This window comes from Anabrus simplex, chromosome 1 (assembly GCF_040414725.1).
Source record: "Anabrus simplex isolate iqAnaSimp1 chromosome 1, ASM4041472v1, whole genome shotgun sequence".
Taxonomy (NCBI): Eukaryota; Metazoa; Arthropoda; class Insecta; order Orthoptera; family Tettigoniidae; genus Anabrus; species Anabrus simplex.
The window spans coordinates 371549280-371576140 of NC_090265.1; the positions used below are offsets into that span (position 1 = coordinate 371549280).

Here is a 26861-nt window from a genome sequence, read left to right on the forward strand (position 1 = left end):
CACATTTCTCCAGGAATGTTCTTCACTTTAGTGGGCCACTAATCCCCAGACCTTGGTGCTGTTGAGTGGACGATAATGGACAGTTGACTGAACATCTCTCCTCAGCTACCCTGAATGATGGAACAACTGACCCTCACAGTCACAGTTCTATGGCAAGAGATCCAGGGCCTTATTATTTTTGTGTGCACTCATTTCCAAACAGTCCAAAGTACATACTAAATTGAAAACTGCTAGTAAAATTTGCATACAACTGACTTACTTTGAATTTTAAGGGGATTTTATGGGAAGGAGTAAAGTATGTTACTTCATGTAAGAATCTTTAACTTCAGGTCCTATTATGAAAATCCAGAGAAAGTAATTTTAATGCATAAAATTAAATCTGAAAAAGATGGAGTTTGTACTGCATTGATGAGCTAAAGAATATAAGTATAAGAAAGGAAAAGGAACAAACAAGTGTCAGATCAAATCAGAGAGAAAGCGAGAGGGGAATAAGGAACACACAGTCTATAATAGGATGAACACAATGGCAGGTCAGTGTGGAAAGAGGAGATGAAGGCAAACATTAAAACACAAAAGGACAAGGACAAACTCTGAATCTTCTTACACTGCCGTCTTCAAATAGATAGGCTCTCTCTTCAACAAATTTGAGTTCTTCAACATCCATCTCCTCTCAGCCCACGAAGAGCTTGTTTCTGCTTCCCAGCTTCGTCAGGATGGCGGGCATCAATACTCATTGGGGGGCCGTCTTGGTAGATCTTCAGTCTTTATGTAGGAATAGTGTAGGATAAGAACAGGAAAAGGGAAGTGGTAAAATACAAGTGGTAAAAGAGTAGGAACACAGGATTGGATTGTTTGGAAAAATGCAAATTTAATGTACCAAAATGGTACTCACAGTGCAAAATATCTTCATGAAGTCTTCAGTCATGTCTTATTACACCTTACTATACCCTTATTTAAGTAAAAACTTCAATTTTAACCAAGGAAAGACATGTAAATTAGAAGCGAATGGAAGTTGCACAAACTGTTCCCTTGGTCATATTCAAATTACCCTCCTACAGTGCCACTTTAATGCTCCTCTGACCACTAATGAAGTGCACAACTGCTTGAAAAAAAAGCTTTGGACACTCAATAGCGGGTATTGCCACCATTTGAAGCAATAACAGCTCACATCCTATTAGACATGCTGACAAATCATTTTGTGGTATAGCATCCCATTGTTGAAGAACTGCACTCATCTCAGCTAGTGAATGAAAATCTTGTTGACGCACTCGAAGTTTGAGAAAAAAAAAACCCCTGGATTTTTGGGAGAAATGCAAATTCAGTGTACTAAAAAGTACTTGGTTTTCTGGCTGTAGGGAGTAAAAAGAATGACATGTTCAAGAAGAATCTCCTCTATGTACGGGTGTTCATTGATTGCCCTGTTTTTGATGAACCAGGATGAGAAGTGGTGTTCCTTACTATGACAGAACCTCCTCGGTTATGATGGTTTTGCTGAGAAGGTACAGGTAGTATATTACTCCTCAGGTCTCGTGCGCACCCTTTCCCTTCTTTCTCCAGAGGTGTGATTGAACTTGGATTCTTCAGTGAAGGCATTGCACCTGCTGCTTCTTTTCCAAATTTGGTCATCTGTGGACCGCATAGAACTTAAGGCTTCTTGGCCTTTCTTCTCTTCTCTTCCCAAAAGCTCTTCGTTATTTTGCTTCTCATCTTTCTCTCCTGTTGGGAAATGATCAGTTCGGGCCACTGTTTTAGTGGTTTCTCTTCCAATGATTTTAGACTGTCGACTCTTCTTCTGAACTCTCTTCTATTGTGGATCATCTGCAATGTAATTACAACTTCTTCTGCATCCTTCTTGCCCTCTTGTACCCACTTGGAGGTGGTCTTTAACTCCATGATGTATTTGAAGATCCTTTTGATCAGCCGTTTGTCATCTGTTCTTAGTAGGTGCCCGTAGAATTTCAGCGTTCATTTCCGCAATGTGTCCGTGATCTTTTCAGTGTACTTGTAGGGCTCCTCATTTCTCCTATCCTTCCAAGTCCCATCAGTAGTCTTCTGTGGTCCCAGAATTTTCCTCAGTGTTTTCCTTTCCTTCTTTTCAAGTTCTTGCAGCTCCCCTTTTAAAATTTAAAATCGGGCACTCTGAAGTGTACAATCCTTCCGGTTTTATTACTAATTTATAATGTCTGATTTTGGCTTTGTGGGATATTGCCTGTTTGTTATAACTGTTTTGTGTTAGCTTGTAGGTCAGACCTAATTTTCTGGCTCTAATCTTGTTTGCCTCTTTATCCAGTCCGTTGAGTTGTATCCATTCACCCAGGTATTTGAACTTGTCTGTCCTTTTAATCTTGCCTTGTTTTACTTCCATATACTTCTTGCTTTGGTGCTTGTACTCCATATATTCTCCTCAGATCTTCAACATTTCTGCCATAATGCAATCTTCACCTGGTGCTCTTTTTCTCTTTGAGCTCCTTGATTATCTGCTGATGTCATGTGGGTTGTTGTGAATTTATTTCTGAGAATCTAGACTTTCCAGAGGTTCTTCGCAGTATAGCAGCATTTTACACTAGTATGCTAAGAGCTGGCAGTTTTCTTTATTGTTAAAACTATACTTCCATTTCTTTGTGTAAAGCAAAGACTTGCTGGTTGGTATCCCTGTAGCTCATCTCTGAAGGTTCTGAGTTGATGTTGGCGCTCTTTCTTACTTTGATGTTTAGAATTTCTTTTTGATTTTGGGCTGTTATTGCGACATGGTCGATCTGGAACTCCTCTAGCATCTTGTTAGGACAGACCCATGTTTTCTTCTTCCTTGCAAGGGTTTTGAATTATGTAGACATTAAGGATTGAATTGTCTACAGAATGCAATTAGTCTTTCACCATTTTTATTTGTTCGTCTCTGTGCCGGATAGTCCCCCATGATTGTTCTGTAGTTCTTTTCCCAGCCAACCTGAGCTTTGGAGTCACTGTGCATGATTTTTACATGATGTTGAGGGATTTTGGAGCTGCTTCTTCAAGAGTTTCCCAAAAGTCATCCATATTTTCTAGGTTTCTTTTATTAGCTTCATTTATAGGGGCATGTGCATTGATAATTGTATAGGCTTTATTACTAGACCTGAAGGAAAGAAGCGAGATCCTCTCTGATGGTGAAGTGAAATTGATGATGGACTCTGTTATGTTCCTTTTAACTACAAAAGCTGTCCGTAGGATTGTTACGTTGGAGCTATTCTTTATTGTGAGGTTTCCCTTGTGGATTCTGAACCTTTCTGAATCTACTGGAATTTCATCCAGATATCTGGTCTCTTATAGTGCCAGTATGCAGATGTTTCGGTCTTGCAAAATGTTAATTAGTTGTTTTAATTTTCCTGTCTTCAGTAGAGTATTGATGTTAAGCATTCCAAGCTGGTGATTTCACTTGGTTTGAATCTTCTGCGTTGAGGTTCTGGGAAGATCTGACTCTTCCCTGCATGATGTTTCAGGCTCTCCAGAATCCAACGGCCTGGTTGCACCGCTCATGGTGGTGGAGGATTTCTGTTTCTGACTACTGAAAGTGTTACCATTATGCCTTAAGTTGAAGATGATTGAGAGGGTCAGTATAGCCCACTCCTCAGAGCTAAAACTGGGGTTATAAGCTCCAGAGATTATTTTAGGCCGCCCCTAACCTGGAGAATAGACGCCTTTTGTAACTACTCCTAACCTTGAGAACAGACGCTACACGCTGAATTTCAGTGGCATTTCCTCCACTGATGGGTCCAGCACCCACCTAAAAGACTCCTCCGCCCAAAGCTATTGGTCCCCTAGGGGCTCGGGTTATTTATTGCCACCCAACACTCGGTGTTGAGATGCTAGTTTTGTGGTCTACTCCATTACCATAGCAGGTTGAACCAGGCCAGACAGTTACACTGCACCTGCATTCATTTGTGATTTTTCCAAGCAAACTGGAGGCAAGTTAACTGATGCTCGTGTGTCTACTGGGGGCCAGTAAGAGAGGTCTTCCTCAAGACAGATCTGCTTCCCTTACCAATAATCTTGCTGACTACTCACTTACACCAACATTGCGCATCTCCTGTAGATGCCTTCTAGCCTGTACAGCTGTAACATGGCGATCTCTTTCTAGAATTAAAAACTGATCATCTCAGGTTGACATAGACCTCAGGCGACATGAACCAGGCCATCTATCAAAGGTTTTACATTCTTGATACTGTAATGCCTTGCAGATTGTGCATGGTTGTGGGTGATGTTCCTAGCACATTTGCAACATAATGGAAGCTGTGTATATCATCAATTTGTGCTACAGCTTTTGCAGCATATTTCAAACTCAAGTCATCTCAATAGCAACTTCCATTCACAGAACCTCATGAAACTCTGAACGAAGAGTTCATGGAATGTGTACAAAGGTCACCAGACATGACCTGGCCAGTAGGAAACATAGAGATATCGAAATAATATAGAGGTCCTTCATAGAAATTGACTCCAAAAGGACAATGTACGACTTCCATTCTTGCAAGGGTTCAACTTTTCTTTTTAACAACATTAAGCTAGTTCTCTCAAAGATGTAATGAATAACACCTTCAAAAATTATGAAGATACATTGCATTCAGAGTATCATTTTATTAGTATTTTTATTTGCTGGGGTCATCGAGGACCATGTTATGTCTTGTTACATTTGGCAGTGAACTTTGCTTTCTTTTGAGTACAGAATTCCCTCATTCTTTTTTAGTGGGCCTGCTTGCATTCCTCTGTCCAAGGGACACCGTGTCTGCTTTTTGGTTGTTCATCTTGGTTTAGCTCGTTCATCACTATCTTTTTTTTTTTTTTTTTTTTTTTCAGAAAAGACCTCTGTCAAAGGCGTCTTCTAGTTTGATCTGTAGCACTTGACCTTCTTTGGTGATTCTAAACCAAGGCATTGTGGTTTTAGGTTTTAAATCAGACAAGTGTAAGATGTGTTTGGTAAAACTGTTTCCATCCATTCTTGTCCGTCTTTTACGGATCGTGTCTGTAATTTTCTCTATTTTGTTATAGATTTCCTCGTTGGATCTTTTTTTAAAAATTGTTATTTTGCTTTACGTTGCACCGACACAGATAGGTCTTATGGCGAGGATCTTGCTTAGTGGATGCCATTTTTGTAGTTAGATCCCATGATTCCCCTAATGATTCTGCGCTCCTTTTCCTAAAGTTCTTTGAGGAGTTCTTTATTGGCATTTAGGGATAGGGTTTTGGCTGTATACATAACTACTGGCTTCAGAACCGTTTCATAGTGACGTATCTTAGTGTTTTGGGAAAGTTATTTTGTTGTAGATCGTGGATGACGTTTGGTAAGCTATTTCAAGTTAACATGTATGTTCCCTAAGTGCTTCCTTGTCCAGTCCATTTTTCATGATGATCTCACCCAGATACTTACATTTTTCTACTCGCCTGATGCTCCCACATATTGTCCAGTTTGATGGTGTGTCTTTGATGTCAGTCATTACCTCTGTTTAAACATTAAATTTGCATTTTAAAAAAAAACATCCAAGTATTATGCTTGTTTTGCACATCAGTATGGTTGATTTGAAGCTGTATGTACCTCCCTTGGTTAGATAGTTTTTCTTTTTTTTGCAATGCATTTCTTTGTAAGAAAAATTAACATTTTTCTCAACCAGCATATTTCTTTAATATGTCTTATTGTTTATGCAGGTGAACATCACACTGTTGCAAGCTTCAGTCGTGGAAGAGATAATTTCTTTCTCAGCACTGGATAACATTCGTGATCTTACTTGTGTGTCGCTGTTTGCAGTTTGCTTTGATGGTATCACTACAAGGTTCCATTGTGGGAAACAGGTATTGCTTTATTTTTACTTCTATCTTTTGTGAGGAATTCAACTAATACTCTGAATTTGCTCTCTGAAATCACAGTTTAAAGAATACAATACAATACAATACAAGCTCAAGCTTTTTTTTTAAATTTTAAATTTGTTCCCTGAAAGCATTCCTTAAGGCTTGGTTTCTCAGAACCGACGCATGCGAGGTGCGAGGCCTGCCTCGCACAAATCCAGACTACACGAGCTTATGCAAGTGGTTTCTCAAGCTGCGCGGTGCGCAGTGTGCGCAACCTCGCAGTGAGACCTCGCAGCGTCACCGCGCACTGATTCGTCCGGCCAGATTTGTGCGAGGCGACAGCAGTGCGAGGCGACATTGTTTCTATTCTTGTTTTTACTGTTTTAAGCAACACGATGAGCTTTACGGACGAAGTGGACAAGGAACTGATTGAAGAAGTTCGAATGCACCCAGTGTTGTAAGTTAATACAAGAGCTACAAAAACAACGTTGTGAAAGACAACTTATGGAAAATGATATCACTGAAGTTGGATAGAACAGCTAATAAATGTAGCTAGTTTTATGTATTATACGATGGTCTTGAGAAGGAAAGAGTTCGTAAAAATAGAAACTCCAAAAACGGAGGTACCAGACGATTAATGTTAATTTACTGTCATTTGGAACCCCCGTTCTTGGGATTCTTTGTTTTTTCATTGATGTGGTAGCTGCCTCTGTGGATCGGTGGTAGGGTGTCTATTATTATTATTATTATTATTATTATTATTATTATTATTATTATTATTATTGATGTTACTTATAACAAATATAATGAGTTCAGTTTCAAAGGATTAAATAATTAACAGATTTAGAAATGATATGTATGTATGTATGTATGTTTCTTGGGTATTCAGCCCGAAGGCTGGTTGGATCCTCAACAGGTTCACCATTAGCTGTCATAGATGGCCTGGGTGTCACTGAAGAGGCGTACTAGGGGATTTGAGGAGTGAGGTAGTTTCCCGTTGCTTTCCTCACTGAACCAGAAGTTGCTATTGCACATCAGTCTGCCAAGCCCACTGAAATGCGTGCATCAACCGACCCTATGAGCGACATTTTCACACCATTCATAGCAGGGACTGGCTGTATAAGGAATGGCATTACTAGCGTCACTCATACCTCAGCCACTTTCATATTGTCAAAGTCAAGTATAAGACTGAGACAGGTCAGTGAAAGTAACAATTTTATTCTAGCCCATACCAGAAGACATAGTGCACTGTAAACACCACATCCTGCCAGCAAAGGCCTAAGAAATGATATATCAACCAATAAATCCATTACATTCATATCAAATATGCCAATATATATAATTTTACAAAATTTGAGTTCAGTATTGTTCATTTAATAAAATCACGTGTTTTATTTTAATAACGGTGTTCATTCCATTATTATGCTAATTGGGAACAGAAAAAGTAAACTATAAGTAAACAAATACATGTTTGTCTGTTAGAAAAAAACTTTCACTCCACCCTGCTAGCATATTCTCTTTGTCATACCGATTCTCTCTCCCTGTTACAAAAATATTTCTTGAAGCTGTCTCTTATCATGAAAGCATCATGTGTAGAATTACCTCCGTTGTCAGCTGCCAGAGGAATCATGTTTTCTTCTGTTAATTCCAAATTGCCAATAAAGTGTTCATTTGGGCAAGGAATTCGCTCATTCCGGAGATAGTTGTGGACGATACAGGCTGACATCACATGATCATCAACAGTTTTCATTGATACTGCTATAGAGGTGAAGAAAACCCTCCAGTACTGACACATAATCCGCTTCCTCTTCCAACAGTAGCGCACAGGCTGCGAGATCCAATGAACAAGACATGTGCTCGGCAACGGATCCGCTTCGCAGCCTGGGAAACCACGAGCCTCGCAGTGTCATTGGGACGAAAGTACGCAACGTCGGCCTCGCACCTCGCACCCCGCATGCGTCAGTTCTGAGAAACCAAGCCTTTAGGTGCAGATATGATACTGTATGGAGGCAAGGATTAATGTCCAAGCTGCAGTGAGTTATCCCTTGCAAAACTGTAACCACACTGATCAACAATATGCTAACCGAAAGGCTCTTCCATGTCATCATGTCATGATGACATTAGTCGTCTTAGGAAACAAAAAAAATGGCCTTCCCCAGGGATCAGTATTGGCACCTCTTCAATTCAATCTCTGCATATTGGATATTCCTGAGACAAAATCAGTAAAATTATCTTATGCAGACGACCTAGCCATTGCCATTCAACATCCAGATTTCAGCCATGCCGAGGCCATCCTGACGTCTGAACTGAATACACTTAGCTCTTACTTCCGAAACTGGAGACTACAACCCAGCATGAATAAGACAGAATCTGCTTACTTCCATCTCCACAACAAGTTGGCCAATACAGAACTCCAAGTATGCTTAAATGGCTCAGTGCTAAAGCACAATCCTAATACAAAGTACCTTGGGTTAACACTTGACCGAACCCTATCTTATAGAAAGCATTTTTAAAACCTGGGATCTATGTTGAGATCACGTTATATATTCTATTTAAATTGGAACTTCATGGGGTGCTTCAGCGGACATATGACGTACTGCGCTTGGCCTCGTGTATTCTGCAGCTGAATACTGCTGTTCATCCAACATCATTTACCAGCTTCAGTGCAGACTCTGCCCAGCCTTCTACATTGGCTTAACTAGCAACACACTAGCTAAACGTATATGCGGCACTGCAGTACCTACAAAACCCCTAAAATGAATCTTCCTGTGCTCATTCACACCATGCACCATCAAACCATATTTGATGAATGTTTCACAGTTGAAGTCCTCAGACACACCCTCTCACCCTTAGAAATTCCAAAGTTGGACATCAACTGGGCCTTAGGTCTAGAGAAGCACCTGGCCTTAACATTAAATAACTGCTTCTTTTCTCTATTCTCTTGTCTGTCTTTTCCCTCCACTCCCTTCACCTCACACAGTGTCTACTTGCCAAGCATGACTTCTACCATTATTATTCTATCCTCCACCGAAAAAGGCTGTAGCCAAAAATTTTGTACCCATGTCTTTCTTTTATGTGTACTCTATCCATGCAGTCGTACATGGTAAATCACTTCTCTGCATATGTTTCCTGGACTTATATGTATTTTGCTCCTGCTAGCTTTCTTACCTGAACAAACTAGAAAAATTTTACATTCCACAAAGACCTTGCTATGCTTCCTCAGATATAAACTACGACTGATGTGGACTGTTAACTAGTTTTCACAAAACAATCAACATTTTTTGCTGTGAGACTCTACAGTCTGTCGAAACTAATTTAGTGTAGCATACATTTAGAAAATAGCAGAAAAAGAAAACATTTATTAACAGATTATACCTGAAGAAGGTACCATTAATATTTCAGGTCTTTTTCTGGTGTAATTTGTTAACCAATTGGAGATGAAAGACGGGCACTGCCCTTCCTCAGCTCCTAATTGCTGTAATGACAAAAGACGGGTGCTGCCCGTCCCACCATTTAAATCTAGAATTTCTTATTCATACATATAGATAGTGCTGATTATTGATATCTGTAGCGTGTATTGAAGTGTTTGGAAGTTCCTTGACCACTATTGATTGTTTCACGTAAGTATTTTATCTTCAGTGGATATCTTTTCAGATACGTGTGTGGTTTTTTTCTGTTGTGATCATGGCAGCGCCAAGGCCTGAACGCAATAAAGTCTATCGAATCTGTTGAATTTTATGAGTGGGTGAACAAAGTTCTAAATGAAATGACTGTGATATAAATGATGATGAAATCAGTAAAGGTAATTTTGATGACAATGAAAGCAGCGACGATAGCAAGGAGTATGTAAACAAAAGCAATGTATGCACGAGTGATTGGGCCCGGATTCACGAGCTGAATAATCCAGTAAAATTCCATTTCAGCAGTCAATGCATAGTCACTCTATTGATTTTGTGACAACTGCTTGAATCTGGAACAGAGTTAGATGTATTTAGTCAATTCTCGGGCAGTGATTTCTGGATGGAGATTGTAAACTAAACTAATAAGTATGCCCACAATGCATTTCTGTCTGGCAAGGATTGTGGTAATGCATAGAAAGGTGTATCCATACATGAAATGAAGACTTATTTTGCCCTCATCATAATAATGTCACAGAATACGAAACCTGACCTAAATTATTGCTGGAACACAAAGAAAGCTTTACGGTATATTCCAGTGAAAGAAGTGTCTTGTTCCTCTTAATTTGTCTTGTTCCCTTGCATTAGAACCAAGCTAAGAAATATTCAGTCACAGGGGTCTAACAAGTTCAGAATAAATTTGGGCTTAATCGATTAATAAATATTGCTTTAATTTTTCCCAGGGATTTTCTACATATATTTGATACTGTATTAGTTTTTACAGACCGAAGAGCCTCACAGTTAAAAATTAACTCATTCAAAACTGAAGATAAATGACTTCCATTATAACAATCAAAATATAGAAAGATTTGTTCTTGTTGGTTGATGGCTTTGCTGGCAGTGACATAACTCTTCTCTTGGTCATTTTTTCTTATTTATTGTACAGTATTTTCATCTCAACAAATTTGGAAACTGATAGCTGATGAGATTACATTAAAAGAATAAAGGCTTGTCTGTTTTATTGTTTACGGACCCTTAATGAAGTGTAAATTGATTCCAGCTATTCCATTTTCTTACTTATTAAAAGTGACTTGCAGAAATTCATGTTTTTAGGCGCGAGAAGTGGTTCAGACATTCCATCGCCCTGCAGTTCTTCCTGCTGGTTACAAGAAGTCTAGCAAATTAAAGCCATTCTTACTGGGTCACCAGAATGCAGCTACTGGTACTGACGTCTTAGGAGGAGAACCAGTTTACATTGAGACTTCTGAGAAGCAACAGGAAGAGACTGTCGTGTCTCTTAGTATCAGTAAGTCATTATTTACATAGGAGGTTGCAAGTTTTTGACATAGACTATTATTATGACCAGGTGTTCAGGGTAAGCCAAACTACATATGATAACACCCAATAGAGTATCAACCTGCCATTTTATTTCTTTCAATCACTGAATCCTCATAAACTCCAAAAGGGAAAGATTATGACTTGGAATCAGAGATAAGGCTTTTTGCAGATGATATTTTGTTCAGAGTAATAAATAAGTTACAAGATTGTGAGCGGCTGCAGGGTGACCTTGATAGTGTTGCGAGATGGACGGTGGGCAATGGTATGATGATAAACTGGATTAAAAGCCAGGTTGTGAGTTTCACAAATAGAAAAAGTCCTGTCAGTTTTAATTCATATGTTGATGGGGTGAAAGTACCTTTTGGGGATCATTGTAAGTACCTAGGTGTTAATACAGTATAAGAAAAGAACTTCATTGGGGGTAATCACATAAATATGATTGTTAATAAAGGGTACAGATCTCTGCACATGGTTATGAGGGTATTTAGGGGTTGTAGTAAGGATGTAAAGGAAAGGGCATGTAAGTCTCTGGTAAGACCCTAACTAGAGTATGGTTCCAGTGTATGGGACCCTCACCAGGATTACTGGATTCAAGAATTGGAAAAAATCCAAAGAAAAGCAGATCGATTTGTTCTGGGTGATTTCCGACAAAAGAGTAGCGTTACAAAAATGTTGCAAAGTTTGGGCTGGGAAGACTTGGGGAAAAAGAAGACGAGCTGCTCGACTAAGTGGCATTGGCAATGCCGGTGGCTCCAAGTAGCCTACGCAGTGGCCTCCACGGTATGTGCTAGCCATGCGTCTTCGTAGGTGTACTATTTACCAACTGATGAGCCCAACATGGGACACTGGGGCGAAACGCTGGCAACCAAGAATGAGTTAACTGGAAAATTTATAGTGTCCAGTAATGGACCAACTATATTGGTATTAATTGGTACGTTCCGAGCTGTCACTGGAGAGATAGCGTGGAATGACATTTGTAGATGAATGAATAAGTTTGAGTTGTCCCTTTAAAAATAAGAAAGATCACAATATGAAGGTAAAGTGGGAATAGGACAAATTGGGGCAAATATTAGTTTATAAGAAGGGGTGTTAGGTATTGGAATAACTTGCCAAGGGAGATGTTCAATAAATTTCCAATTCCTTTGAAATCATTCAAGAAAAGTCTAGGCGAACAACAGATAGGGAATCTGCCACCTGGGTGACTGCCTTAAATGCAGATCGGTAGTGATTGATTATTACTCCAATTTCACTTTTGGATTCAACAATCATTCATTTGTTTCTCTTCCTTCCCACAAATACTGCTTTGTTTTGACAATATTTCTTGTTTGAACCTTTCTACGTATAACCTCGTTCTTTGTTTATGTCGTGCTCTGTGTCATTCCTCCAGATTGTTGGCTTTTTTCCCCATCTTTACACCCTACTAGTCATTATTGTATTTTGTATGACTATATATCATCCATTCCATTAAAATAGTTTGTTTAGTCTGTAAAACTTACTGACTGATCATATCCATGTACTTTTGATTTCCATTTTCTAAAGCATTACCTAAAGCTTTATCTGTTTGCTGACAGACCATACTCTCTGCAATTTGTATTTTTTATATTTATGAAATCTCTTCTTATGTAAACTGACCTTTACACCCCAAGTGTAATGTTTATGTATTTATTTAAAACTTACATGTTTATCTGATGTGCATTCATCATGTCTTCATAGTGCTGTCAGTTTCAATAATTATTGTGGAAGTAACATGAAATCTAAATATTTATGATAACTGGGGTCTGTAGTGTAGAACTTCTAGCGAGTCATTATGTTCAGAATTAAATACTGAATTTCTTTTTCTAATGCAGACAAGATACATGCTCAGTTACGGCGACTCAAAAATGAGAGTTCAATCCTGAAAGATGCAGTCATCACAGCCATCCCATCCCACTATTCAAAGGTTCTTTTCACCTGTACTCGAGTTACATCTCCTTTGCGAGGGGTCGACTTTTATTTGCAACCACAGCCACCCGAGAAAGCAGCACCTGACCCTGTTGCTGAAGGGGTAAGATTTCATATTTTATATTTACATGTGTCATTATTTTATTTCTAAGCATGTCTATAGTGTAGAATTTCTATTTTTGATTGAGATAATGTTTATAATGAAGAAGGATTAAAAGAAAGTTTTCAGTCAACCATAGTTGCTGAGCACATTTAAGCAGTAGCCAGTGTAACAAATACCCATTGACTCGGGAAGCTAATGGGCATCCTTGAAGTGTTTTTTTAAATCTCAGATATTGAATGTTGGAATGAAACTCAAGGACACAGTTACTTCCAGTTGATAGCAACTTCACCAGAACAGACATCGCAGTAACATTATCAGACAGTCTTATGGCCAGTTTCTGGTACACCAGTTGCCTATGAGTTACCTAAATGCACTTGTAACTTTAACTGCACTGTTACCTTAAATGAGTTTCCTGAAACTTAAATCCGGATTTATAAGCCCTGGTAATAAACAGTACAGATATTGTCACGTTTAGTATCTCTCGTCCTCCAATAGATGTCTCTATGCAAATATTTTTAGGGTTATTTTGATAATATCTAATTACTTTTACTAGCAAAAGTTTTCTTTAATGAAAAGTAGTTGGCAAACATGTTGTACACAGTCATCTCAATCTGATTTAGCATGTAATAATCTCTCATAATATGAGTATATTGCAACGTGTTGGCGGGGTAAATAAATGAATAAATGAGTACAGAACCTGGTAGCGTCCTATTTCTAAGATTTATTAACTAAGCACTACAATTACAGATTTACACACACAGACGATAAGCGAGATTACAAGTTGCACAAGTACACGGTTACACATTTACATGCTTCGCGCGCTCTCTCTCTCGCTCTCTCTTAGTTTCTCATGTCCCATCTACAATGACACACACACTCTCTCTCTCTCTCTTTCTCTCTCTTTCTCTCTCTCTCTCTTTCTCTCTCTTTCTCTCTCTCTCTCTCTCTTTCTCTCTCTTTCTCTCTCTCTTTCTCTCTCTCTTTCTCTCTCTCTCTGCTTCAACAGGCAGATACTCCATCAGGCTGCACTCTTCCAGACCATCACTGACTGCGCTCCAGCGAACTCAATCTCACTCTTACTCACTAACTCAGTCTAACTCTCACTAACTGTCACTCCAAGTTACTCCTCTCCTTATATACCTGCTCTGGGCCTTCCAGAACAGTCTGGATGCTAGATGTATCCAGGAACCTCGCGAGATAGAAGACTCCAGATTAATAGTTGAGTAATTTCCGTCATCCTCTGCTGTGGGAGCGCGTACAGAGGCGAGAGGGCCAGCCTAGCACCAAGTGTTGCTCGTGATTGGCACGCTCGAGCGTAAGGGGCGTGGGGCCGATACGATGACGCCCCCGGCGCGTAGCGAGTTGTCATGGCGGACGCCATGACTATTACAATATGTACAATCTAATAATGCAAAAATTAGAAAACATCGTCTTAAATTTCACCTTGATCGTTGTCATCAGTAAAATTATACAAATACACCACAATTATCAAACAGATCATTTTTCACTGATTCAGAACACAACAAGCATAAACTAAATAATATAATATGAAAACAACCTTCCTAGATAAAATAAATAAGACGTGAAAGAATTACACCTAACACTGGAGGATTTAAAGAATAAATCAAAGTAAATATATTGACAAATAGTAAAATTAGATTCCTACCAAAATGTGAAGAGATAAACAACTAAAAGGGTGTTTTCAGAAGAAGAATGACAACAAAGATAAGATAGAATGAAGAAATACTGGAAGAACAGAAAAGCAAAAACCATAAAACATCATAGAAGACCAGACAGAAATTGACTACAGTGGTCCAATGCGGCCGTAAAAGCACAATAATAATAGTAATAATGATGATACTAATAATAATAATAATAATAATAATAATAAAAAATGAAAACGCGCAGCACACTTCGGAACCGATCATTGTGGCACTGAAATTCTGCACTGATGATGCAATATCCATTCGTCCTCGCTGCAACTGTTGCAGAGTTTTTTAGTTGATAGGAAACAAACCAAAAACTCCCACTTAAAACACGCATGTGCTGTTTTTCTCTTCAAGGATGCTGGACATCTTGCCTACGACAAGATTCATATTTCGTCAGTTTTTCTTCCGTATTCCGGAGCCGAGCCTTGCGTGCAAAATGTTACTTATTCCTGCTTGTATCTCTCTGGGAGCTTGCTCATTTATCATTCTTCCTTTACATGTAATTTCACCTGATCAGATGCCAAACCCTTCAAGAATTCCTTTTTTTCCCCAGGCTTTCATGGCACAACTTGAACAACATGAAAGCAATACAATCTGCCATCTCCAATAGCCAAAAGTAAATAGCCTTATCACTACAGTTTTCATTAGTAGCTCCCCAATGAACTCCTCGAACTGAGGATTTGTAGTTCTTAATAACTGCAACGGACCAGTCATTTGAGATGTTTTACTTACACTGACCACGTAACATGCATTGACAAAAATACTCTCGTAACTGCTGACGTGAAGTCCGCTTCAGAATTTCAATCGAACGTTGTGAGCTAACCCGGACCCAGGGTGTGCAGTGTGTTGATGCAGATAAGAAGGTAACATAAACTGCAGCTCCTTGCAAGATTTTTAATTAAAGAAGTCCAGATGTTATATATTTATTGGGAGTTTACGAGACCTCACGTCACCGGTTAAAGGATAATATTTAAAAAAGCAATGAACAATTGGTATTTTGTTATTCAGCAGACTTATATTAAATGCATACTGGTATCAGAGATATTTACTTTTAGTACAAATGTAAATATTAATGGTAAATACTTCTTAATTGCAGATTAGGTGTTCACTAACTGTTGGTAGGACTCATGACTCAAAGCTGACGAAAGAGATCTTAACATTATAGCTGCACTGAAAGGTCAATTTGAGCCAGATGAAAATCCGTTTGTTTTGAGTTCCATTTTATTTGACTATTCATTTCCCGTATTGGAAGATATAATTATCTATAGAAGAGGTGTCATGCTTCGAGGAGATTGTAACCAAAACAGCTGGGACAGATGACACCATACAAGTGGAATCAGTGACTAAAGCCAGTGATAACTTGGAAGTAAATGTACTAACCAAAATATTGTCAATTCCAGCACACTCAAGCACATTAATACTACACTGAATGACTGTAAATATATTATAACTAGTTCATTGTCATTTACTGATGTTTATGAAACTAATATAAGACATTGTACGAAACGGTATGGAGTGGCGCCTCATATCGGTATTTGTTTGAATCAGTTCTAACAGAGAGGTAACTACAGCACTAGCTGCATTTACAAGTTGTTGCACAGATAACTGTGAAGAAGCCGGTAACTGTTGTTTCAGAAACTCGTTTTAAATGTATCACCATGTTAAATCACTGATAACTATGTATCTACAGATAACTGTCATTCCAGAAACCAGCCATTAGACAATAACTTGAACAAGGGCTGATGAGTCAACCGCTGCTGCTGTCACCATTTTTAAGATAACTGTGGTGTGAATTATGCCTCATCTGTTTTTTTGTCTTTTTTTTTTTTTTTTTTTTTTTGCTTTTTGCTTTATGTCGCACCGACACAGATAGGTCTTACGGCGACGATGGGACAGGAAAGGCCTAGGAGTGGGAAGGAAGCGGCCATGGCTTTAATTAAGCTACAGCCTCAGCATTTGCCTGGTGTAAAAATGGGAAACCACGGAAAACCATCTTCAGGGCTGCCGACAGTGGGGTTGGAACCCACTGTCTCCCGATTACTGGATACTGGCCGCACTTAAGCAACTGCATCTGTTATAATTGTATTGCGATAGTGAGAATTGCTTCTTTATTGTTACAAAGCTGGGGTGTCCAAACTCTCTTACAGTCAGTCATTTATTTTACTGTGCTGGCATAACTTGTTCTGTAGAATATTCCTGAGATCAGATGATTGATAGAGTGCACATGGTTATCATTAGGATGTTTGACGGCATATTTTTTTCTTTATATTATTTCCATGGAAAATAGAAGTTAAGCATGATTTTATCTATGGTGACTAAAATTACGCAATTTTGACTGATCATATAAAATTACAAGGGTTGGGGCGAAAGTCATGGCAACTATTTTTTTTTTCTTGAAGATACCAGTCTGGTTGGAAAATGTGACATATTCAGACGAAAGGACAAGGTGTTAACCACATGTGTGGACAATGAATAGCACTGAAATAACGTAATACACTAATTTATTACGGTAGTATACAGGGCAATATGGCCTTCTCGGTGCAAAAGAATGACAACACAGTACACATAAAGTTGACTTCACAAACCTGGGCCTAAAGACCCTCAAAGTAGTCCCCTGCTACTGACACCACACACTGCCAATGATGTAGGAGGTGCTGAATACCATCTGCCTCAGCATTTGCCGCACCATGTGTGAATCAGGTCACCTGTTGGTGCTCAGCATTAGCAATGTCCTCTCGTGTTGCAAACCGCCTACCGTGTAGTGGTTCCTTGACCTTTCGAATGAGATCAAAGTCACAGGGCAAAGTGTCGGGAGAGTACGGTGGGTGCTCCAATTCTTCCCATCCCCAATGTCGCAGTACCTGCTCTACACACTCTGCTTTATGTGGTTTTGCATTGTCGTGCAGGATTATTGTACTGTCCACAAGATCCAGACGTTTCTCCTGAATGCCACGTCGTACCCGTCACACCAGGAAGTCCCTGTAGTACTGTGCGGTCACTGTTCTGCCATGTGGAACAAAGTGGCAAACAATGACGCCCCTTACGTCATACGCGATGATCACCATCAATTTGACTGGGGAAGGATTCTGACGGACCTTCTGCTCCTTGGTGATCCAGCATGTCGCTACTCCACGAACTAACGTTTCAGTTCTGGTACGTATGCCCTGGCCCACGGCGATTATTCGTGACAAGAATTGATCGCCATCCTGTTGCCAGCGTGCAAGGTGGTCGGAGCATATTGCATAGTGCACCCATCTTTAAACTTCCGTCGGTGCATGCGGTACCCACCGCGATGTGATTTTGTGCAGTTGCAGCTCATTACGCAATATCCTGTGGACAGTGCGTTTCTCGATGCCACTTGCCCTCTCGAACTCCAGTAGCATCCATCGTCTAAGTCTTGTCTGGTGAATGTAAATAGGAAAAGTGACTGAATAATCAGTACTAGATTGTGCCTTGATGGAATGATGAACATCATATATGGCTATGCTCCTCAGATAGGTTGTGAGGAGGAAGAGAAAGATACTTTCTGGAGCGATTTGAAAGAGGAAATTAATAGCTTACCAGCTGAAGAGAGAGTAATTTTGGGTGGAGACTTGAATGGACATGTGGGTAACAATAATAGAGGAGATTTGCATCTGGGAGATAGTAGGTTCGAATCCCACTATCGGCAGCCCTGAAGATGGTTTTCCGTGGTTTCCCATTTTCACACCAGGCAAACGCTGGGGCTGTACCTTAATTAAGGCCACGGCCGTTTCCTTCCAACTCCTAGGCCTTTCCTATCCCATCGTCGCCATAAGACCTATCTGTGTCGGTGCGACGTAAAGCCCCTAGCAAAAAAAAAAAAAAAAAAAAAAAAAATAGAGGAGATTTATCAAAGAGACTTCATGGAGACTGGGGAATAGATGAAAAAAATGCAGAAGGTGAGAGAGTGATAAATTTTGCACTGGGATCAGACCTTGCTATATGCAGCATCTTTTTCAAGAAATGTGACCAGCAACTGGTAACCTATAAAAGTGGAGGAACGGAAAGCCAATTCGTCGTAAGCACGACATCGTAATTGGCGTAAAACCTTCAATTAGTGTGTTTAATATATTTTAATTATAGTTTATTTAATGCTAAATTATCTTGTCTTAAATGTAAACATGACTAGTACATGCTTTCTCTGTAAATATGTAGTATAAAATTGTATAACCTCAAATACGTATTGTGTACAAGTTAAACCTCAAAATCCATATAGTCGAAAGCGGTAGAAAATTCCATAATGTTCGTATGTTAGACTTATTGTACTATAATTTGGTATATATGAAGGGTTCTGGAAACTTACTGTAAGGTTTTATTATCCAGATACATGTAGAGACATTACGAATGTTGTAGATATTTCCATATGGGTTAGTAAATAGTCAACGAATGTTTGAGTACCCATTCGACTAGCTGGTCAATCGATGTTTCGATTGTGTTCCATTAGAGTGTTGTAAGAACTCTTCCAGAAGTCGATCTTTCTAGATGGTTGATTGAATAGTATAAATATCGAGCTGTCATTCAGTGAGTCAGTCAGAGTATTGGACTCGAGTGAGTGAGGCGGTGAATTCAAGAGAGCGCATATTATAGTGTGCGACTCAGTGTCGTTGATATCTGTACTTGTCAGAATCGACTTCAGAGTACTCCGCTATTGAGTGTTGTATATAGTGTCATTTGCTACTGTGTGTAATTGTGTGTTGTGACGTACAGTATAAATAAAGTAATTCATACAAGGAAGTGAACGTGTTCTCATGTGATATTTAACTACGTCAAATAAAATCGCATCGCAGAACGATAAAATAGGTTATCTCATGTGTAGAATATAACATCTAAAGGATGTACAGAACTGTAAAGTGATTGCGAGAGAACCTGTAGCCCCATAACACAAAGTGCCAGTGGTATAATTGCAATAAGCCACGTCTAGAACAGAAAACGATGCCTAAAATTAAGTGTGGAGATTGGAAGATCCTGCTGTGAGAGATGAGTTCAAAACTGAAGTCTTGCAGAAATATCAACAAATACAAGGAATACAGGAGCGGTGGGAAGTGAACAGTGGAGTGATCAAACGAGCGGGAAAAGCTGTGCTAGGCAAAACTTCTGGTAAAGCTGCACCTAGGGACAAAGAAACATAGTCGTGAAATAATGAAGTAAAAGAAACAATCAAGGCCAAAAGGCTTACCAAGAAGAGCTTGGATCGATCAGGGTCTGATGATGACAGAGAAGTTGACAGACAAGCAAATAAAGCTGCTAAACGAGCTGAAGGAAAGGCAAGGTCGACCACATGGGATGATGTCTATGAGGAGCTGGAAACTACCAAAGCTTTTCAGGATAGCGAAGGCAAGGGACAAGGCATCGAAAGATTTCACGCATATCAAGCAGATGAAGAATCGAGGAGTTGTTCTTGAAGATGACAACCAGAACAAAAAAAGATGGGAAGAGTTCAACCACCTGCTTAATGAAGAAAATGAAAGACTGGTTTTTGAGGATGGTGTCCCCAATCAGGGTTTAACAACTGAAATTACTAGAGAAGTGATGCTTGCTGTGAGTAAAATGAAAAATGGAAAAGCAACAGATCCTGACGAAATTCCAGTGGAAGTCTGGAAGTGCCTTGGAGAGACCGGAACGGATATGCTCTGGGATCTAATGTAGCAAAATTGTGAGGAGGAGAAAATGCCCATGGAGTGGAGGCAGACAACAATAGTGCCTATTTACAAAGAGAAGGGAGACTTCCAGGACTGTTGTATCTATAGGGGGATAAAACTAATGTCCCATACGATGAAAATCTAGGAGAAGAGTATTTAGAAAGGGCTTTGAGAAGAAACAGCAGAAACAGCAATCGGGGATGAACAGTTTGATTTCATTCCTGGGAGAAGTACCACCGATGCAATTTTTGCGCTCCGACAAACCATAGAGGGCACAGGGAGAAAAATAAAAGGTTACACATAGTCTTTATAGACATAGAGAAGGCCTATGATAGAGTCCAACGACAGGAGGTCAGGAGATATTTGAGGACCAGGGCAGTACCGGAAATGTTTGTGAAAATTATCCAGGATATGTACAAGGAAGCTAGAACGAGAGTAAAAAGCAGTGTAGGGTTGACTGGATGAATACCAGTTCAAGTTGGGTTGCATCAGGGGTCCTCACTGAGTCCATACATATTCAACCTTGTGATGGATGTCTTATCTGATGGTGTACAAACTAAAGCACTGTGGTGCACGATGTTTGCTGATGTTTTGTGTAGCACTAGTAGGATAGCATTGGAAGAGAGGCTGGAAAACTTGTTTTTTTTTTTTATTTTTTATTTTTTTTTTTTTTTGCAAGTTGCTTTACGTCGTACCGACATAGATAGATCTTATGGCAACGATAGGATAGGAAGGAGCTAGGAGTGGGAAGGAAGCGTCCATGGCCTTAATTAAGGTACATTTGTCTGGTGTGAAAATGGGAAACCACGGAAAACCATCTTCAAAGCTGTCGACAGTGGGACTTGAACCCACTATCTCCTGATTACTGGATACTGGCTGCACTTAAGCGACTGCAGCTATGAGCTTGGTAGGCTGGAAAACTTGAGAAAATGCTTGGAAGACAGAGGTTTCAAAATTAAGTCAGCTCCCAGACAAAACTGTCTTTACCTAGGTCTGTTTTCAGAGCAACTTTGCTTTACAGGAGCAAAAACTGGGTGGACTCAGGATATCTTATTCATAAGTTGGAAATAACAGACATGGAAGTAGCGAGAATGATTGCTGGTATAAACAGGTGGGAAAAATGGCAGAAGGGTACTCAGAATGAGGAGATAAAGGCTAAGTTAGGAATGAACTTGATGGATGAAGTTGTACGCATAAACCAGCTTCGGTGGTGGGGTAATGTGAGGCGAATGAAGGAGGATAGGCTACCTAGGAAAATAATGGACTCTGTTATGGAGGGTAAGAAAAGTAGAGAGATACCCAGATGATGATGGTTAGACTCAGTTCCTAACGATTTAAAGATAAGAGGTACAGAACTAAATGAGGCCACAGCACTAGTTGCAAATAGAGAATTGTGGGGACATTTAGTAAGTTTACACAGGCTTACAGACTGAACGCTGAAAGGCATAACGGTCTATAATGATGTATGTATGTATGTATTTTTATTTATCTATATTTATTATGCTGTACGCGCTATGGGGTACATTCTGTTTTGGGTGATTGGTGAAAGAGAGTGCTCTTTGCCTCAGTCATTCCATATTAGGCATTGTCTGACATTAGGCCCTGGGTAATATCTGCTACGACCAGGTGGGTATTGCCTTGGCTGCTTGTTTCGGCTACAGAGACCCCTGATTGGAGTGGGTGGTATTCAGGGAGGATGATTTTGGGCATGGTTTTGAAATGTCTTCAGCCTGCCCAAGGTGGTCCCCACCGAAGTTCTTAACTTTTGATTCCTTGAGGCGTTCAACCTCTTGGGAACATGCGCAGTGTAAAGGAATGGGGTCCAGCTTCCCTAAGGTTTCTGGTTGCTACCAGAACTGATGGGAGTGACTTCAAGCTAGTCAAGTCTATTTTGTTTAGTAGACACATGTAAGGTGTCTACAGTGAACTGGAAGACCTGAAAAAAAAAAAAATGCGCAACGGTAGTTTGTTGCTAAAGATGTGAACTGCCGTGCAAGCTGATCGGTTGCTCACATGTGACCACTTCAAAGATATTCCCCTAAAATTGGAGGAGCACAAAACTTTGAATCTGGTTCGTGGAGTTATCTTCCACCGTGATCTCATCTTGAACATTGACGATGAGTTGACGGAAAACATGAAGCACCACGGTGTGACACGTCCAGCGCATTATGCGCAAAGTCAACGGCGATGACTTTGCCATGGGTGCATTCATTGTCTCATTCAAATTGTCATTGTTACCAGAAAAAGTCAAGGTAACAATCTATCACTGCTATATGAGGCTGTACATCCCACCTCCCATGTGCTGCTATCAGTGCCAGAGGTTCGAGCATATGGTATCTCATTGCTTGACTCTGTCTGTGTGTGGTACACGTGGCAGAGGAGCTCACGGCGTGGAAGAGTGCACAACTCCTTACAAGTGCACTAATTGCCCTGGTCTTCATTCACCCCGAGATCGGAAGCGTCTGCTATATCTCGGTGAGAAGAAGATCCAAGAGATCAAGACCTTGGATGGTCTTTCCTAGCAGGAAGTGCGCCGTAAGTTCAATTCTATGAATGCACCTGCCAAGACACTAGACTACAGTAAGAAGCACTAAGTCTTCCAGGTTTGTCATTTACATTTACATTTACACTTGTTACGATTGCTGCGCCCAAGGCGGCTGTTGCTCCTGTGAGCAAAGCCGCAAAGAGTAAATGGGGGACCACCCCACCTTTGATCACGAAGAAGTCTGTGCTGGCTGGGAATCCTAAGCCGGCACTGCAGATGGGGGGAGGCGAAGTTTCCCTCCCTTACGAGGTTGGCAAAAGTTGTGCCCATGCCAGCGGAGGCAGCATTGTTGACCAGGGATGGAAAAACATCTCTCTGCCTGTCTAAACAAGAAAAGAAGGCAGAGAAGAGGAGCACCCTTGTCAGGTGCTCCCACATTTCTCCTGTGAAGGGAAAATCGTGCCCTCCATCTAGAGGGTATGGTTCAGCACCAGCAGATACGCCTGCACCTAAACCTGAGCGTTCCCCTCACGAGAGGAAATAGCGCCCCCAAAATACATTGAAGTTCTGGGCATCGTTCCCCTCGTCCATCGATGACGGAATGAACGTGAAGCTTTCATCTACGAATGTGAATGTTGATGTTCATGTTTGAACACATCATCATCATCAGTTAACAGTTTCCCAGGTGCAATGTATGAGCACTCACCACTTCAGTCGATTCAGGTACCATTCTTCTTCCTGTACTTTGTTCCAGTCCACTCCTCTATGCTCCAGAACTTGTTTGACTTATTCGATCCATCCCCTTTGAGGTCTGCCTGTAGGTCTTTTGCTGTCTAAGGTTTTCTCCAAACATTTCTTAGCTACTGTGCAAGAATCCATTCTCATTACATGGGCATACCATTTCAATCTTGATCTGATTATGGTATCACATAACGATTCTCTTATTTGAATCTCTTGGTGAATCCTCTCGTTGTGGACCTTATCTATCCTGGTTTTCCGTAGCATTGTCCGAAGGAATTTCATTTCTACAGCTTGTAATCTACTTTTATCTCTGTCTGTGATGATACAAGTTTCAAGCCCATAGGTTTTTATGGGCAAGAAATAAGCTTGATAAAGTGTTCATTTGGCTAATATTGGAATCTGGCTGTCCCAGAAAAGGCTTCTAACCTGCCCCTAAACCTGAGGGCTCCCCTCATGGGAGGAAATACCAGGGATGGGAAAACATCTCTCAGCCAGTCTAAACAAGAAAAGAAGGCAGAGAAGAGGAGCGCCCTTATCAGGCGCTCCCACATTTCTTCTGAGAAGGTGAAATCATGCCCTCCATCTGGAGGGTATGAATCAGCGTCAGCAGATACACCTGCCCCTAAACCTGAGCGCTCAACATCTACATCCGTAGATGAAAGCTTGACTTCATTCCGTCATCGACAGATGAGGGGACTGACCACTGTAGGATATTTACCTCGTGAAGGCTGTTTATTTTTGTTTAAGTGATTCCATATTTGCTTCAGAAGTTACTGGTTGGACCCATGAACAAGTTTTAGTCATAGCACAACTTGTGGGCAAATGAAATATCACAAAGATATAGTTATCAATTAATCACTTATTCATATAGATATCTAAGCTTCATATTGACCAGTCCTTGCAAATAGTGAGTTTGTTTTCTATTGTTTATGAATATTATTCAGACTTTAACTGTACCTCTGTATACATCCTAGATTCGTCATCCAAATCTAGTTGAAGATTTCTCCAGCTCTGGTGATGATAAGCTGGGTTTCATAATGTTTGAATGTGGACTGGAAGGTGTATCTCTGAAAGTGGTCAAGCGGACCTTGTTTGAGAAAGGTGATAGTGCAAATGAGAGCAAAGTGTTACAACCTGATGCAGATACGACATATACTGATACAGTCCATTCAAAGGATGAACTTGAGTCTACAGAGAAACAAGCTTCCACAAACACTTCAGGTAGGTTAAAATGTATCTTATTACTAGCATATAGCTTGCAGATATCTAAGCAGATTCATGGTGATAAGCCTTGTAAAATTTTCTTGTTAGACGACATTACTTGTTTTTCCTCCTGATACATTTAGCCCACTGTCACGTTTTTCCAAGGCTCTACCAGTTGTCTGCCTGTTATCTCCCTCCTTTCTCCCCATGCAATATTCCTGCACTTCCACTAGAATCCTAAAACTTCTTAAACATATATAAAATTATGTACCCATCTTTAAGATGTATAAGATTGAGTTGAATAAATATATTTTATTTCAATAAGAATTATATGATTAATTTTAAAATATGATTTCAAACTTTACAGTTGACTTTTTACTGCAGATTATTATTGAGGGATACCATTTACATTGTATGTAGATTCTGTTGCAGACTTTTTGTACAAATTTTTATGTTCAGCATTTCTTCTATACATAACTTATGATGTATGGTTGATGGTTTAGGTAGTGCAAGTTACACAAGTGCTTAGACATCTGTTTCTTCTTTGATTTCATTCACTAAAATCTTCTTGGCTCTCTTTTGTCATAGATTCATATTTCTTACCTCTTAAACCTTTCTTTATGAATGACCTTCCTTTATGGCTGATATATACAGTGATGAGAACGGCATCAAAATCCATTAGATGGTTCTCAAAATTAGTCCACACAAATACAAGAAGACGCGTACCAGGGACTTCATTTTATAATATGTATAGACAGATGGTCAAGTTATTTTAAGTCATATTTATTTGCTTATCATCTTTGTTCATCTCTCTCTATGTGTCTTACCAATTAGATTTTCTTTGTTCTTCATTGATCAGAGGAACAGACATATAGATGTCACTGGTGGTGAGTTGATAGTCGGTGGAATTATTTAATTCTTGACTTGTCAAAAGAAACTAAGGAACTAAATTTTTGAAGAATTCGATTACATTTTTTGTTGTTGTAAAAATGATGTGAAATTTTGTGTGTATTATTTCTGGTGAAATTGTGTGATTTTAAAGAATTTTTAGGACTCACAGAAGAGACAATTATTTACTTAATCATTGAGTGTTAAAAGAAAAGACAGTGATATTGGAGATCTCCAGTAATATGTTTGTAACACATTTTTTGTATCACCCTGTAGTGCCACGTGGAGGCTTCAATCACGAAATTGCTGAGTTTTGCAATCAAAACCTCTAGAATATATTTCCCACATTACCATATATGGTGCTGTAATTCTATTGGTGAAAATAACGCCAAATTGTATTGGTGATAATTCGGGTTGAAACATAGGTAGCTTCCTTGATTGGCTGTTTGAGTATTTCCTAATTTCCGGCCTTTTGGCTCCTTAGCAGGACTAAGGCTCTGTTCAGCGTCTTTGGTTTTCGTACATCTTAATGATCGGATGCACCTTCACCGGCTCCAGCCATTCCGGGGTAAGCATGTTTTCTTTTCTCAAGTGTTAAATTAAAATGTGAATTCATTTGTGCGGAGTTTACCTTAGACCCTGGTTGTCTCCATTTTGATTTTGTATGCCGTAGTTCGTCAGCTAGGCATATCCTTTGTTTTGGAGGCAATTCCTTTTATTAACCTTTTGTGAATATGTAAACTTTAATTTTTTTTCTTCCGAGTTGCCTCCGGTAATTCAGCGTCAGTTTAGTGCACACCAGTTGAGTTATGCGTCCCTCATTGATATGTATTAGGAGGGGACTGCCCCTCTGTAGGACTCTGCGCTAAATTTAACTTCCGTTGTTTCCTGTTTCTACTTGACTTGTATGATGTTTGTAATTATGTTATTTTCCCCCTAATTTTTCATGGTAAATTTCAACACCGAATTTATGCTTATTAAGAAGTAATTGTAATGCTGTGTAAATATTCACTTTTCTGAAGAAACACTGATAGGAACGTCGTGGTTCGATGTAATTTTTTATTGAAGATGTTATATTTTTACCTTGTGCACTTATACCTTGGTTCAATTCTATATGTTGAGTAAATTAGACAAAGGGTTAATGTTCTCACGTTTCTTTCCCTACAACGTCACGAAAGATCTCATCCTCTGTAGGATTTCCCGGCCTGCTTCCCATACTTCCTTTCCCTAGTTGTCATGTTGGTTATCCTGCGAAGCCACGTGTTGTCAAAATTAAGAATGTTTTTCCGATGGCATCATCAGCTGACGTTATTCTTTCAGGTTTGTTATTTTGGATTATTAAATCATTGCTTGTTTTATATGTAC

General features: G+C 39.7%; 1 protein-coding gene across 1 annotated transcript in view; it reads left to right on the plus strand.

The window, feature by feature from the left end:
• The window catches only part of tweek (transmembrane protein KIAA1109 homolog tweek), an 843591-nt gene that overhangs the window by 329373 nt on the left and 487357 nt on the right, over window positions 1–26861 (plus strand). The window contains 6 exon segments of the mRNA XM_068226772.1: window positions 5671–5814; window positions 10542–10734; window positions 12614–12763; window positions 19150–19177; window positions 19404–19435; window positions 24399–24626. Of these exon segments, the coding sequence (XP_068082873.1) occupies window positions 5671–5814; window positions 10542–10734; window positions 12614–12763; window positions 19150–19177; window positions 19404–19435; window positions 24399–24626 (775 nt within the window).